General features: G+C 38.1%; 1 protein-coding gene across 9 annotated transcripts in view; it reads left to right on the top strand.

Moving 5' to 3' along the window:
• The window catches only part of LOC140201367 (utrophin-like), a 524,122-nt gene that overhangs the window by 388,120 nt on the left and 120,532 nt on the right, over window positions 1-15,470 (top strand). For 8 of the 9 annotated variants that reach the window (XM_072265376.1, XM_072265377.1, XM_072265374.1 and 5 more), the window contains 4 exons: window positions 5,717-5,863; window positions 10,993-11,071; window positions 11,335-11,398; window positions 13,682-13,743. In XM_072265376.1, the coding sequence (XP_072121477.1) occupies window positions 5,717-5,863; window positions 10,993-11,071; window positions 11,335-11,398; window positions 13,682-13,743 (352 nt within the window). Of the gene's footprint in view, window positions 1-5,716; window positions 5,864-10,992; window positions 11,072-11,334; window positions 11,399-13,681; window positions 13,744-14,116 lie in introns of all 9 variants that reach the window. The other variant, XM_072265380.1, reaches the window with a different exon arrangement.

Genomic DNA, 15,470 nt, shown 5'->3' with positions numbered 1-15,470 from the left:
CTGTACTGTGTTGTGCTCCTATGTCCTTAATTCCTCCATCTTGCTGGTGTTGAGCACGAGATGGATGTTGCAACACCAGTCAACCAGTTGATCCCTATCACTTTTGTGCACTACCTCATTGCCCACTGAGATTTTACCAACAGCAGTGGTTCATCTGTTAAATTATAAATGTCATTGGCCACACAGTCATGAGTGTAGAGAGTAGAGAAGTGGGCTAAGCACCCATGCTTGAGGTGCGCCGGTGTTGATTGTCAGTGAGAAGGAGATTTATCACTGATACAGACTGACTCTCCCGGTGAGGATCCAGGTTTTGAAGCTTGGTGATTAATACTGAGTGGTTGATGGTATTGAATGTGAAGCTGTAATCAATAAACTGCAGACCAATGTATGTTTTGCTGTTGTCTTGGTGCTGTAAACAGAGTGTGTTCACTGCAAACCTGTGTGGTCGGAATATTTCTGTTTACAGAATATTCAGGGCTCCTTATTAACAATTGAAGAGGGATATGTAATTTCTGACTGTGCAGTGTTGCTTCAGTATTGCTTTGAAATGTCATCTGAGAATTTTGGTTTGAAGTATTTGAATTGGAATATGAATTTGCTATGTCTTGACTCAGAGGTCAAAGTGCAATCTAATGAGCCACAATTAAATTGAATTGACTTTATAACTTACATCCTTCATATACATGAGGAGTAAAAATCTTTACGTTACTTCTCCATCTAAATGTGCAATTTATAGTAATTTATAATAGTATGTACAACAGGACAGTCAATATAAGATGGAAATTCAGTTGTATCAGCATGAATTAATCAGTTTGATGGCCTGGTAGAAGAAGCTGTTCCGGAGCCCGTTGGTCCTGGCTTTTATGCTGCAGTACCATTTCCCGGATGGTAGCAGCTGGAACAGTTTGTGGTTAAGGTGATTTGGGTCCCCAATGATCCTTCAGCTCTTTTTACACATCTGTCTTTGTAAATGTTCTGAATAGTGGGAAGTTCACATCTACAGATGCGCTGGGCTGTCCTCACCACTCTCTGCAGAGTCCTGCAATTGAAGGAAGTACAGTTCCTGTACCAGGCAGTGATGCAGCCAGTCAGGATGCTCCCAACTGTGCCCCTGTAGAAAGTTCTTGGGATTTGGGGACCATACCAAACTTCTTCAACCGTCTGAAGTGAAAGAGGTGTTGTACTTTTTTTCACCAGACAGCCAGTATATACAGACTGTATGAGATCCTCGGCAATGTGTATGCTGAGGAACTTAAAGCTGTTCACCCACTCAACCCCAGATCCATTGATGTCAATAGGGGTTAGCCTGTCTCCATTCCTCCTGTAGTCCGCAGCCAGCTCCTTTACTTTTGCGACATTGAGGGAGAGGTTGTTTTCTTGACACCACTGTGTCAGAGAGACAACTTCTTCTCTGTAGGCTGCCTCGTTATTATTTGAGATTAGGCCAATCAATGTAGTATCGTCAGCAAATTTAATTAGCAGATTGGAGCTGTGGCTGGCGACACAGTCATGGGTATACAGGGAGTAAAGGAAGGTCAGAGAGAAAACACTATGAATTATTTCATTTACTGAGGTGATGCAGGTTTTCTGAAACTTCAGTGCTTTATTATCTAATGCTGACCATTTTGTAGGTAAATATGATATTCCATTTATAAAAGGTAATTTATATAAATGTTATATTGCACTGAACATTTTTAAGTCACAGCACTGTATTTTGAACAATTTACAAATGCTCTTTCATGAACAAAAAATCAGTGTTTTTTTTCTGGCTGTTATGTAGGCCCGTGTACTGATAAAATTGCGTTGTGTGAACGAAGTTACCTTATTAAGTTGCACATTATAATTTTACTTTTTGAAAATTCTGTATGTTGTCTTTTTTAAGCAGACCTTCTGCACTTCTTAAGCTCCCTCTGTTTTGTTGGGCCAGAATACAGTCTGTTTGATAAGTGATTCTAATCCTTGCATGTACTGTATTTTGTCACTGGTGTGAGATTTAATAAGCACTCTGAAGAGGCTTTGTGTTTAAATGGCAACCTTACATCTCTCAATAATGTACCAGCAAATGCACTGGTGTTTTGTCTTCATATAATTCTGCTATTCATGATAAATTTTCTCAGTAGTTACATTATTTAGCTATGTAATGTTCTGAAAATGCCTTTGTCAAAGACTCAATTTAATTTAAAGGCTAGCATGGTCAAGTATCATACTAAGTACTGAAGCCCAAGGTATTTACAAGTTACTGGTTTCATTAGACAGAAATGTCAAAACAGATATATTTAATCCAGGAATAGCATTGCAGACGCAGCTCTTCAATATTCTGAACAAACTTTAAACCATCTGTCTGGTTGCTCAGGTATCCATTGGAGATTTTTATTGCTCTTTTTTGTCAAGAACTGCCCTTCTATTCATCAGCGTTGAGGATCACTTGCTCTGAATTTCATTGTTTGGACTGTATCTCCTTGGACCTGGTCCTACAGTTCCAGGAGATGGGCAGTGGGACTGGGCTCTGGGTTTTGATACTGTACTCCAGAGTGCCCTGGTGGGCTTCACTGAAGGCAAGGTTGGAAATGGAGCTTTGCCTTCTTTGAACTTTGTAACAATTTTAAAATTCAGACACATTTAAAACTATTAAAAATGATGTGTACAAAGTTGATTAAAATGCTTAGAAATGATTAAAACAATTGCATTAAAGTTAAGATGATTAACAAAATAATTAAAAAATAAAATGCTGTAGGTACTGAGCAAGTTATGTTAGTGGCCCCAAACGGATTTCGACAAACTATTGATTTCATTAGTCAGAAATGTCTAAACAGATCTATTCTAGAAATAGCATTGCAGAAGCTACTCTTTAATATTATGCACAAATGTAAAACATCTGGCTGTGGACTTCGAAGACAGATATATTACTCCTCCTTAATTATAGAAACTTCCAACGAATTATTGTATTTTACTCCTACATTCACGAAGTTTCAATTAAGCAAATGGTTGTAATGTTGAGCATTATTTAGAGATTGCTGTATGTGACTTGAATTGGACTGGGGATTTGGCTTGTGCTGCAATATTAAGAGGAGAGCATTAACCCATAAAATAGTCTGTACTTTAATCAGTCCATCTCATTTGAAGCGATGCTAAGAACTGCAGCAACTGGATAGGGACATGGTATATGGAATGTCTCAGTTCTGTAGCCAGCCCTTAATACTTTGATATGTGCAGGAAACTTACAGCAGTGCAGCATTTGCTTTGCTGTGACAAATTCTGCCAACGCATCAGCACCTGCCTCAATTAACTGATCTGTTTCACTTATGCCTGTCTCCCCTTCATGTTCACCCATGTGCAGACTATCTTCTCTCAATCCCTTCTTTGAGTTGTGTACAGATGGTCTCAGTTGTTTGTCTTGGTCACCGGATTAATCTTTAAAAAATGCCATTTGTCATACTCCTGACAAGGGTCATTACTCTCTCTCACCTCACTTGGCATTTAGAGCTTGTTTAGTCTTAAATGTAAATTATGTAGCTCAAAGAAAGCCTTTGTCAGACACCTGTTATGCCTTGCAAGAAAGTATTCTCAAATTTAGTCAAACAGCAACCTCAATGTGAGATGCTGACAGATGTTTATACTTTATTCTGTTTTGTCCAGCTCATTCCATGAATTATTTAGAAAATAAGATTAACAGTGGCTTTTTCAGATTTCAGGCTTTTGTTCGAATTGCATTTGAGCATAGCACAGACCAAACTGATGTATGCTCTGTGTCCAGTATGAAAGTGCACTACACCGTGACCTGATGTGCAATTTCACTGATGTAATAAAACGTTCCACAGCCCACCAACATTTTATTACATGTTTATGTTTCAGTGGATTGAATTTATGGTGGATTTTCCCAAAGGTCATTTGTGTCTATAGATGACCCAAGAATTTTAAATCCGCCAACTTGTCTACCATGACTACCACAGTGATCTTTTGGCACTTATTTTATGACTGGCAACATTTTCTAAATGATCAAATAAACTATAAAATTGAATCCTGGATTCTCTCGGCAACTAGATAACTAGAAAAGTTATTAACACAATGTTGAAAGCTAAAGATCAGCACACAACTGTGTTTGTATGTGTAACCTGATACTTTCCCCCTCCTGTTGAAAATTCTTTAGGAAACATTGATTTGCCATTTCTAACTTGTTTAAAACTAGACTGCATCTAATTTGACTTATTATGTGCCTGTATCGCAATACAACACCATGATCTGGGAGAAGCCAGAAGATCCCATCCGTAAGTATTATTTTCAAGTGACCTTAAAATTGAGGATAATTCCTTGCTCCTTTAAAGCCAGTGCCATCATCTGGCTTGCAAAATAGGCTTGCTGGTTCAAATGTTTTTGAAGTAGAGCCAAGGAGAGTTGCCTCAGTGACCAAAAGTTGACATTTGAGAAACCTACATATCCTCCTTCAGTTATTATTCTTTCTCAGGCAAAAATCACAATTTGGTCATTTGTTTTTCAGGGAGTGATTTCTAATGAGTTGGATTGTAGTAGGTAGTGAAACAGCTCCCCACAGAACTCAGACTTGTTAGATGGGTAGAGTTTTGGGCAAAGCTCCTTATTCTCAACCTCATTGATCAGGGCACATTCCACAGCACAGATCACTCTACCAATCTGAAATCAATAGCCAGTTTGTCAAAAAAGCTCTAAAGCTTGGGCAGCACCTGCGTGAGCCCTAAAGTGGAGCCTTACATTGGACATATTCATCTCAGTAATCAAGCCCAGTGGTACTGGGTTGCAGAGATGCAAGGGGAAAATGCTAAAACTTTGCATCACTTTTTGTCGTGATTCATCTGTGTCATTGTTGAGGTTCATGATGCAGTGTCAATACACTTGTGCTTTATGGTAAATTATGATGCTCAGTAAGTGTTCAATATGTTGTTCCCAACTGATCATATTTTAAATCCATGTGTTGAGCTTTAATCACCTCCTTCTTCCCAGATTAAGGTGTATTCATGATCACAGTTAATTATGGAAGAATTAAGTAAATTCCAAGAGTTGTCACCAAGGTCAAATAGTTCACAATACTTCAAAGTATTGTTAATAATCAAATATCACATGGTGCTCATTTGAACAGATAACATTGGTCTTTTTGCTGAGAAATGATAATTTTTCCACAAACTTTTATTTTATGCTGCAAACCAGTCCCCTTATCAGGTAGCCTGAACATGGCAAGGGGAAAAATTCGGAAGTTTATCAAAAATAGGATCAATGTTTGTTGGCTAAGTACAATATGCTTCCAGGGAAGAGTACATACGTTCTCAGTTAAATGTAACCCAAAAAAAATGGATTTTGAATTTCCAGGAGTTTGAATTAACAGTTTTTAAAATGAAGTGATCAGTTTCTTTTGCATATTGAATGAAAGTGATCAGAAACTGAAATTCAAAATTGCACAGCCATGAGCTCCATTGACTCTGGTTCCTTTTTGCTTCCCAGTTTGTGTATTGATTTCCTTCAAGGATCTGCATAATTATTATTGAAATGAAAATGTGTAATGAAGCAAAAAATAAAAATATCTCGGAGTTGACATTCATTAAATATTACATCAACATTGTGATGTTCCAGATGACTCGCATCACTTGATTTTAGTACTGTGTGGTTCATTCTGAAATCCAGATAACAAAACAATTTTTTTTGGTAAGTTTTAAGAAAATTCTGTATTTTTTTCCATCATCCCCATTAGGCTTTTAAAGAGGAAATTGTTCCAATGAAACAAGAAGTCAAAATATTAAATGACCTGGCTGGTCAGTTATCTCCTCTTGATGTCACTTTGTCTCCCAAGACTTCTCATCAGCTTGATGACCTAAATATGCGGTGGAAACTGATAAAGGTAAGAGTGAAAAAGAAAATAATTTACAAAATTAAGCTGCATACTTGTGTATACAAAGAAGCAAAGGCTGCACTACTCCGCAATCTAAAGCAAATCATTTCTTTCCAAACCTGGGAAGAAATCAAAGTGTTGCTTTATAGAAGAAGATATTTAATTTAGTTCCTTTGCACTATGAGCAATTCAGTTTTTGTTATCATACTTTACATGAATCACAGTTAATGTCTGCTGCTGATTTGCAGTTTTGCATCGTGTAGTTAAAAGCTGTTACAGAGCCATAGCTTGATTATGTTAGAAATGACTACAGAAACAAAATTGCTGAAATGTGTATTCAGTCAAACAAATAGGTTTAGAGTGAAGTAGTATTGAGCTGGAATATTAATGGCTGCACTTTGCACATCTGTCAGAAAGGATTTGGAGGTCGGGTGCTAGGATCTCTTCAGTATTGAAGAGTTTTCTCTGATAATTTATATCCTTGACAGAGACATGCTGCAAAGAAATACCAAAGTTATCTTAATTGATTTATAGAAAGGAAAAAATATGCTAGTTATGCAGTGAGTTTCTTTCAGCAGTGCCACATTTGGAATTTTTCTTCAAACTTAATCCAAGCAGAGTTTGGAAAAAATAATTTCAGGTTTATGCAACTGGTTTGTCCAGTCTGGTACCTGACACAGACATGACTCCCAATGTTCTCTTTCCCCATACAGATAAATTAAGTAACTAATTTACTGCTTGATCTCTGTTTGGATCTTTTGGTTAGAAACTGTTCATGTGCAGGTATTGGGCATCTCCATGTTAAGTAGGCCATGCATATACTTGGTCAAGCCCCAAAAAATCTTTATGCATTTCACTGAGATCTCTCCTTTTCTAAACTGAAAAATGGAGAGGATTAGACTACTTAATCTCTCCTCTTGGGGAAAACAGGATTCCAGGAATCAAGTTGGTGAAAACATCATTTTAATCATTCCTTAATCAGGAATTTCAGATCTGTATTGAAAATTCCAGCTGTAGTCTCTACTCTTGTTCTTAAATCTCATTGCCTTAAAGATTAATATGCTGTTCCTAATTTGTTGCTGAAAATGCACATGAAAATTTAGATACACTATGACTTAATGACTTGGCATCTTTGTATAAAATTCTATCATATTAGGATTTGTAAAAGCCCTTAACCACAAGGTTATTTATTGACTCTCCTTCATCGTATTTTAGTAGATCAAATCTACACTCCATGAATTTTTCCTCGGTGCTGTTAATTATTATAAGGTTGCAGCAATTCCCCATAGTGATGGTGGTACCTTATGATCAACCTCTTCCAATTTTTTTTCTTGTACCATATCCACTGTTGTTTGGGGCCTGTATCCCTCTCATCCATATTGTTTACCCAGTGCTGTTTCTCAGCTCCAGCCAAGCTGATTCATCATCTTCATTTGCCAAGCTCTGATTCATCCTCGAACATTAGGGTGGCTGTGCAACATTTCCACTTTATCTTTGTCTCTGAAAGTATTGTAGAGTATTTAATTCTCAACCTTGGTCATGAAGCCACCATGTTTATAAAAAGGCTATTATACCCATTTATACCCAGTTCATACCCATTTGTTTTTATTTGTGCCATTAAAGCATCCATTTTGTTGCATGGATTCAGACAAAGAAACTTTAAAGTTGCCTTTATCATTTTCCCCTGCTGAGAGTCTAATTGTAACTATGTTGTTTGCACCATTTCTTCAAGTACATTCTAGCTATCATTATCTACTTTGCTACCATTGTCTTTCATGTGTTATGCAGTATTTCCCATTACCAAAATCCTCCCACCCTGCATATTCAGTTCAAAGCATATAAACAGTATGGTTATTTAATATGCTAGAATTCAATGTGTTAATGAAAGTTCATTGCATTAAACTATCAGCAATCAATTACAAATGGAAATTCTGCCTTAGCTTCACTATCGGTATGGCTGTACAGTTGAATGCTTAATTGGCACAGCCTGACAAGTAAAATTGCAACTTTCTGATGTCTCTCTTAATCTGTGCTGCAGTAGTGTTCGCATGCAGAAGCTACTGAGTGAATTCCAGGAATTTAACGTGTCCTACTCTATCGTGTGGGTCAAGTAAAAGGTGTTGTAGGAATGGCCATTATCTGTGCTCCTGATGGTGTCATTCATAATCTGAGACCAAATTTAGATTAGTCAGTGAAACTCAGTAATGTAATTGTAAGCAAATAGAATCAAAACTGGACTGTGAGGTAAATATGTTTGCTTGTCTTGCTCATTATTGAAAATGCAAATATGAGCAATTACATCACGCGTTTATAAGACATAGGTGAGAAAATAACTGCAAGGTCAATTGTTGGAGTCACTCAAGCAAAAGTAGCTAAAAATAAAATTGGTCAATATATCATATTAAGCTACATAATAAATTTAATTATAGCTGATCCCTCATTATGAAATTTGCCTTTGTAGAATTCATAAATGACTGCCCAAAAATTGATAACTGGAATCAAATTTATTCTTTTGGCTAAAAAGTGAGCATTTTCTTGGAACCTAGTCCCCTCCCCTGTAAGCAGAGGTTGCCTATATTTAATAGAATGAGAGTAGTTATATATTTGTGATAAGTTTCTTTTGTAGCATAAGCCAGTGACAAAGACGCACTGTATGATTTTAAAATAATTGTCAGCTTCACTCTTGTTTGAAGACCAGAAGTTTGTTTCCTGGGATAAGCGTGTCAACAAACATCATGCACACACCACAGTCTGTAACTTCACGATCTGCATACCCACCCACCCCCAACCAGTATACCAGCCTAATCAGTTGTGCAGATGGACAAATATGGGGCAGCGTCAAGTCCACTAAAAGCTCATGGCCCAATCTGGAGAGGGTACATCACAGAACTATCTGTAGGCTAAACAGTAAAAACAGCGTGTATTAGATGGAGTTAGGTGATCCCGCAAACAATGATCAGATGAGTGTAGCCACAACATTTCACAATCAGTTATTGCACAAATTATGGAGAGGAGGAGGGTCAAAGAATGTCATTCTCCTTAAGGACGACGGGGCTCGGCATGTGAGTGCCAAAGTTAAGTCAGCTTGATAAACTTGCTATTAGTGGCTTTAATGGTTATCATCATATTAGGGAGAATAATGGACACAGTTATTGGTGGTTTATGTCTTAGGATGTCACTGCAGGAATTCCTGATGGCGACTGGCCCAGCTGTCTGTTTTTGCTTTGTTGTTGTCTTTCCATCATTCAATCAGAAATGTAACTGTTAGTTGGAGACTGCAGAAAAAAGGACTTTTGCTGTGTTTTTTTTTCCCCTTCGTCATTAATTGGATAATCAGGCTATTTCACGTAGATTTCAAAAAGACTTTGTTGCCATGCAAATCCAAACCAATCTCCATTATCATGAAATTCATGACACATTTTCTGGATGTTATTTCGCTGTGTTAATGTGTTCAGTTTGCAGAGTGTACTTGTTTTAATCTTTGTTTCGGTGTTGTGATGGCAAATGCAGCCTCTCCAAGGACTTAACGAACTGCAGCATGATGTCAACTTGATGCCCTGACTGCCAGCATGCTATACGTGTCCTTCACCAACCTATCTACTTGCAGAGCCACTTTCTGCAAACTATGCACTTGTATTCTCAAGTCCCTTTGTTCTACCACACTTGTGAGTACCCTGTCATCCACTGTATAAGTCCTATGGCGGTTTGACTGTCCGAAATACAAAAAATAACACTCATCTAAGTTGAAATCCATTTGCCCTTCTTCAGCCCGTCTCCCTAACTGGTCAAGAACTCTTTGTAATTTATTGTAACTTGTTTCACTATCAGTAAGACCCCCTAATTTAGTATTATCTGCAAACGTGCTAATCATACCCTGTATGTCAAAGTAATTTACATAAATAATGAATTCCAGGAGTCCCAACACTGATACCTCTCATCAGAGAATCAACTTTCAACCATCTCCCTTGTAAAATTAAAACTTTTAAAGGATTCTTTTACTCTCCACCCACGCTTCTGTGAAGTCTTTAACTACATTTTTCTTTCATGCCCTATTAAGTGCCTGGAGCATAATTTTTACTCTGCCCCTAGCACAATACTCAGCTGAACCAGACCCAGGCTTGTTTGGTGTCCTTGAATTTCTGTGAAATTGCTTATTTATATTCCCACTCTCCTCCATCGTAGCAAAACACTAGCTTACACCTTGATTAACAGAAGAATTGTGTTTTCCTTGCTAATCCGCAATCATCAACTCTGCATTTACAGTCTTTGCTGACCTGCAACTAGTAACTTAACCTCTCTTCTCTTTGAAGTCCCCTACAAATTTCACAACATATGCTGGTGATATTAAATCTGATTCTGCTACAAAATTTTACCTTTGTGAAGTGTTACTGATCACTTGGGTGATGGCTTCTTCATTTTCAGGTTTCTCATTCTTGTCTTCAAAACACTTGATCTGGAAAAATTTCTGCTGCCAATCCCTGAGTGCAGCTTGTTTCCTCCTCTGACTTTACATTACTGCTCTTTCACTACTGAGGGGTCAACTCTCACAACTCTCCCTTTGGAACACTAGTTGTATGTTTACTGAGTGACCTCCCTTTCTGTCTTTAAAATCGTTTTAAGTTCATCGTATCTACTCCCATTCTCATAAATGTGAACTTTTTTTTTTGCCTATGTTTTGCCCACTTGCTGTGTTTGTTCTGATGTTGTTCTTTTTTCTGTGCAATGAGGAAAGAGAAATAATTTTGTTCTCTGGGGAACTTGCAAAAACTCCAGACTAGCTTTTCCCACTATCTGAGAGTTCCCAGTTCCTAAAGCAATGGAGTAAAAAATTGTTGCCTAATTTGGGGGGGGGGGGGCAGGAAGGGAAGAAAAACTTGACAAGCAAGTGGCTATTTGTTCTGTAGGTTATTGCATTCATCTGCACAGATAGAATCTTGAATATGTTTCACAGTTCAAACCTGGACATGGCTGCGTGATTCCTAAAAGATGTATGGTCAACATGAATTGCAAATTAAATGGCAAGGTTGAATTTGATCAGAGTCTAGATTTGGGGGAGGACTTTGCTTTCTCTATTGAGAAAATCGGTGTGATAAATCTTTTGTCAGTGTGAGTCTCAGTGGCTCTGTTTATCATTCCAGGTTGCTGTTGAGGATCGAATCAAGCAGTTGCAAGAAGCATACCGGGACTTTGGTCCATCATCACAACATTTCCTCTCCAGTAAGTCAGATGTATAGAAACCTAGTATGTTTTAAATATAATAATGCTGCAGGTAGACCGTATTCAGAGCTTTAATGCACTTATTTGAAAAGCCATGGAAGACATTTACTGTGCATTTGCATAATGAACTGTATGCGTTGTCACCAAAAAATGGGGTTTAATGTTTTTCAAAGCTTTATGTTTAATGGATTGTGAGCTATGCAAGTGCATTTCACATATTTTTGTCACAGTTGAGTTCTAATCCATTCTTTTTATTTCTCTAGCATCTGTTCAGTTACCATGGCAGAGAGCTGTATCACACAACAATAAAGTGCCATACTACATCAAGTAAGTTTTCTCTGTGTTATAATCAACTGCCTCAATGGATGGCTGGGATTTTCACATGGTATGGGTAGGAGTGATTGCCGTAAGTAGGAGTTGCAAGTGAAGTTCATGGGTGCGGAGACAGGTAAGTGAAATTGAAATATTATGACATCAACAATTGCAGGATAATTTTTTTTTTTGTCTGCTGAATATTCACTGCCCACATTTTCACAGGGAAGAACCAGGCATGCAAATTTTCAGTACTGTTTTCTGCCTTCTGGATTGCTCAGTTCCAATATCTTATACCTCAGCTTCACTGTCTGCCCCTGCCACCTTGCTGCCCCTAAAACTTTTGTGGTTAGACTTGTAATAAAGTTTTAAAGAAAAAGAGTTGTTTTGATATGGCATGCCAAATAATCCAGATAATATTTACTCTGGATTCATCAGGATCTTGTACATAGCAACGTGTGGCCATTCAACCTATTGTATTTCTTTTTGTAAAATTCGAGGTTATTGTCACATGTACAAGTACGTGTATGCACATGTGCAATGAAAGATTTATTGCAGTAGTGTCACAAGATTAGAGACAAAAATTATCAAGAAAATCATATATCAGACATATTTATGCAAAATGATACAAAAAATAACATAATTAGAATAAAAAGTGTTGAAGTGAGGTGTGATTAAAGTGGTCATCATATCATGTTGCTATACTGAGATAGTATTAGGGTTGTGCAGGTCATTGGAAGAAAGAATGGCTGAAGGAAAGCAGCTGCCCTTGAACCTAGTGCTGTGGGACCTCAGGTTTCTGCACCTCCTACCTAGTGGTAGCTGTGAAAAAATGACATGGTCCGAAGGCTGGGGATCTTTGTTGATAGATGTTGCCTTTTAGAGATAGCGCCACATTAGATACTGCCAGTGGTGTCTTGGGCAAAGTCCACTACTCTCTGCAGCACTCTGCATTACTGTGAATTCCAATTTTCACTAGTCCTTCTCAAGCAGGTATTGTCAATCCCTTTCACATGGGCATTAGGCCTCAAATAACGCTCCCTAGACCTCTAACACTGCCATTTCACTGAGGCTATGTCCACACTAGACCAGATAATTTTGAAAATGCCGGTTTCACTTAAAAACAATAGGTGTCCACACCAGGCGTTTTTGAAAATAGATGTGTCAGCCATAGCTGGCATAAAGGTGAGGGGACAGGTGGGAAGGGTATTTGACCACGTAGCTCAGCAAATTTAGGAATGCTCCAGGAATCAGTGATGTCCAGAGACAATGAGATGTAACACATTTGACTCCAGTGAGTTCCATTGATCAAGACTACAGCTCAGAATTGCAGAAGTCTGGATGCATGGGCCTCGTGCTGCAGCTGGCAAGGGTTTTCCTGCAAAGTTGCTGGCTCATCAACAGCGTGTTCCAGCCCTTTATTGCAGATTGGAAGATGACTACAAAAGTTTCTCAATGATCCTCATATGCCAGAAGTATGTATTGGAACATAAATTATTTGGACCAATGTAAGTGCAAAACTCTGTATATTCATATATGGGATGTGGTTGCATAGGATTAGCCCATCCATTGTCATTCTTGAGCAGGTGGTTGTGTGCTGCTTTCCTGAACTATTGAAGTCCACATGTTATGGGTGTATCCACAATGCTGTCAGGGAGGGAGTTACACAATTTTGACCTGGGAATGGTGAAGAACAACAACATATTCTATTTTAGTGGCTTGCAGGGCATCTTCCAGGTGGTCATGTTCCTGAGCTTTTGATGCATATGTTCTTCTAGCTGGCAGAGGTCATGGATTTGGAACATCCTGTGTAAGGAGCCCTTTCCAGCCATTACTTATGTCTAGTTATTGATGTATAGGATATACATTGGTAAATGTGCCCAATTGTTTGTTCAGAAAAAAAATTACAAAATAATAATGATACATACTTAGTCTTGAGCAAATACAGATAGCTGCAGTTCGACAATAATTTGTAGAAAATGCAGGTCATTGTTAAGTACATCGTCAAATTTTTGGCTGCATTTTGGATCAAGGTAATCATTAATAACATCAGTACTTTTGGTGTGCAGTGACGAGATCCATCATTATCTCTAAATTGTCAGATGGCTTCAAATTATGCCTGCGCAGAATTTCCTCCAATTGAACAGCAAGAAGATGGTGAACAAAAAGGCTTATAGATCTCATTCTTACAATTCAAGTTTAATTATGTTATTTGGATTATAAAAAAAAAAGAACTATGCAAGAGATTTTGTGGCGCTTGCTTTGGATTTGGAGTTGATCTCTGTATTTTCTTTCTAGCCACCAGACTCAGAGTACCTGTTGGGATCACCCAAAAATGACAGAACTCTTCCTTTCCTTAGGTAGGTGGACCCTCTGTAAATATTCTTCAGTTATTCATGAAGTTTAGGACAGTGAGGAATGTGGCCAAAGAATACAGATCAGTTGGAAATATGGGTGGAGAATTACAGATGGAGTTTAATATGAAGTGTGAAGTTTTCTCTTTTGAAAGGTCAAATGTAAGAGGAAAGTGTGCAGTAAATTGCAAGACTCACAGTCTTTGATATATAGAGGGATCTTAGGAAACATGTCCATGGTTCTCTGAAAGTGGCAATGTGAAAAGGGTGGTGAAGATGTACGGCATACCTTATCCTTTGGAGCACTGAGTATATAAGTTGATAAGTCATGTTGCAGCTGCGTAAAACTTTGGTCAGGCCACCTCTGTGTGCATTTCAGGTCACTACAAGACTGGAAGGATGGAGAAGAAATTCACCACGATGTTCCTTGGATTATAGAGTGCTAGCTGTAAGAAGTTGGAAAAATTCAGAGAAGTTGAAATCTCTGGATCATCATCAGCTAAGGGGCACCAATAAAATATAAAAAATAATGTGAGGCAGAGATTGTTTTCCTGGATGAAAATATCAAATACTGGAGAGCATTGACTTTAGTTGGGAAGGGAAAAGCTTAAAGAAGATTTACAAAGGAAGTTTTGTTTTCAACTCAGTCTGCAGTGGTTGCCTGGAATGCACTGCCAACGGAGGTGGCGGAGCAGATACAATGGCAACGTTTAAGAGGCACTTAGACAGGCAGATGAACCTGCAGGGATGGTGGCTGTCGACCACGTGCAGGCAGATGGGATTAGTTTGAAATCGGCACTGTTGTCAGTGCAGGCATGGTAGGCTGTTTGTGTACTGTACCGTATTATTGTGACAGAATGAGTAGCAAAAAGAAACATCGGGTTGGAGCGTTTGCATTTTACATCTATTTAAAATGTAGGCTTGTGCACGAAGCAATATTTTGAAGCAACTAAAAAAAGGGCTACAAGAATGGCATAATTATTAGTGGATTCTGACTGTAGATTTGAAAACCAGTGCTCATGATGTATTGAAATAGACATTCATAATGAGTTGCCCCTTAAGTTCCAACTTGCACAAAGTGGTGAAAGGAATGCATAAGATATGTTAGCACCTCTCCAGGAGCTTGAAAATAGGTGCTTAAATTTCAGGCTTTTTGGTTAGTTGGTAAGTTCCTACAGCCTCCGTAGCCCAAAGCCATTCTTTTCTTTGCTGATTTTTTTTGCCTCTAAAGATGTTCATTTAAACTTGTATTTTTGATCTGTCTAGTTATTTTGAAGTTTATAATTATACTGCATATTGTGATAACTTGCTACTTAAAAGTTCTGCACAAATACAAGTTCCTTTTAAAAAAATCATTGATAAAGAAATTGCAGTCCTATGCCTTAGATTTACCTCCTTTTCCCTGTCTGCTGCCCTGACCCCAAACCTCCCCTCCCCATCCCTAAGCTCTTTTGTTTGTCTCCTGTTTCTCTGTGGTAGCTGCTACCCATAATCTTTTCCATGGTTTTGCTCTCTTCCCCCACCCTTACCCATTTTCCATTCACCAACAGACCATATAAAGTGAATGATGCAATTTATTATCCCTTCTGTTTATAAAATCCATCTCATGCTGTGAATCTTAAAGATTAAGAATGGAGCTACTTTCATTTTCTTTCACTTGCTTTGTATTCTTCAGCATCTCGTTTCGTTTCTTAAGTCAGTTGTGTGTCTTATTGAAGTGATTTGCTTGTCCT

This window comes from Mobula birostris, chromosome 8 (assembly GCF_030028105.1).
Source record: "Mobula birostris isolate sMobBir1 chromosome 8, sMobBir1.hap1, whole genome shotgun sequence".
NCBI classification, from domain to species: domain Eukaryota; kingdom Metazoa; phylum Chordata; class Chondrichthyes; order Myliobatiformes; family Myliobatidae; genus Mobula; species Mobula birostris.
The sequence above is the reverse complement of the archived record's forward strand: the minus strand, read 5'-3'. Positions and strand labels throughout refer to the sequence as shown.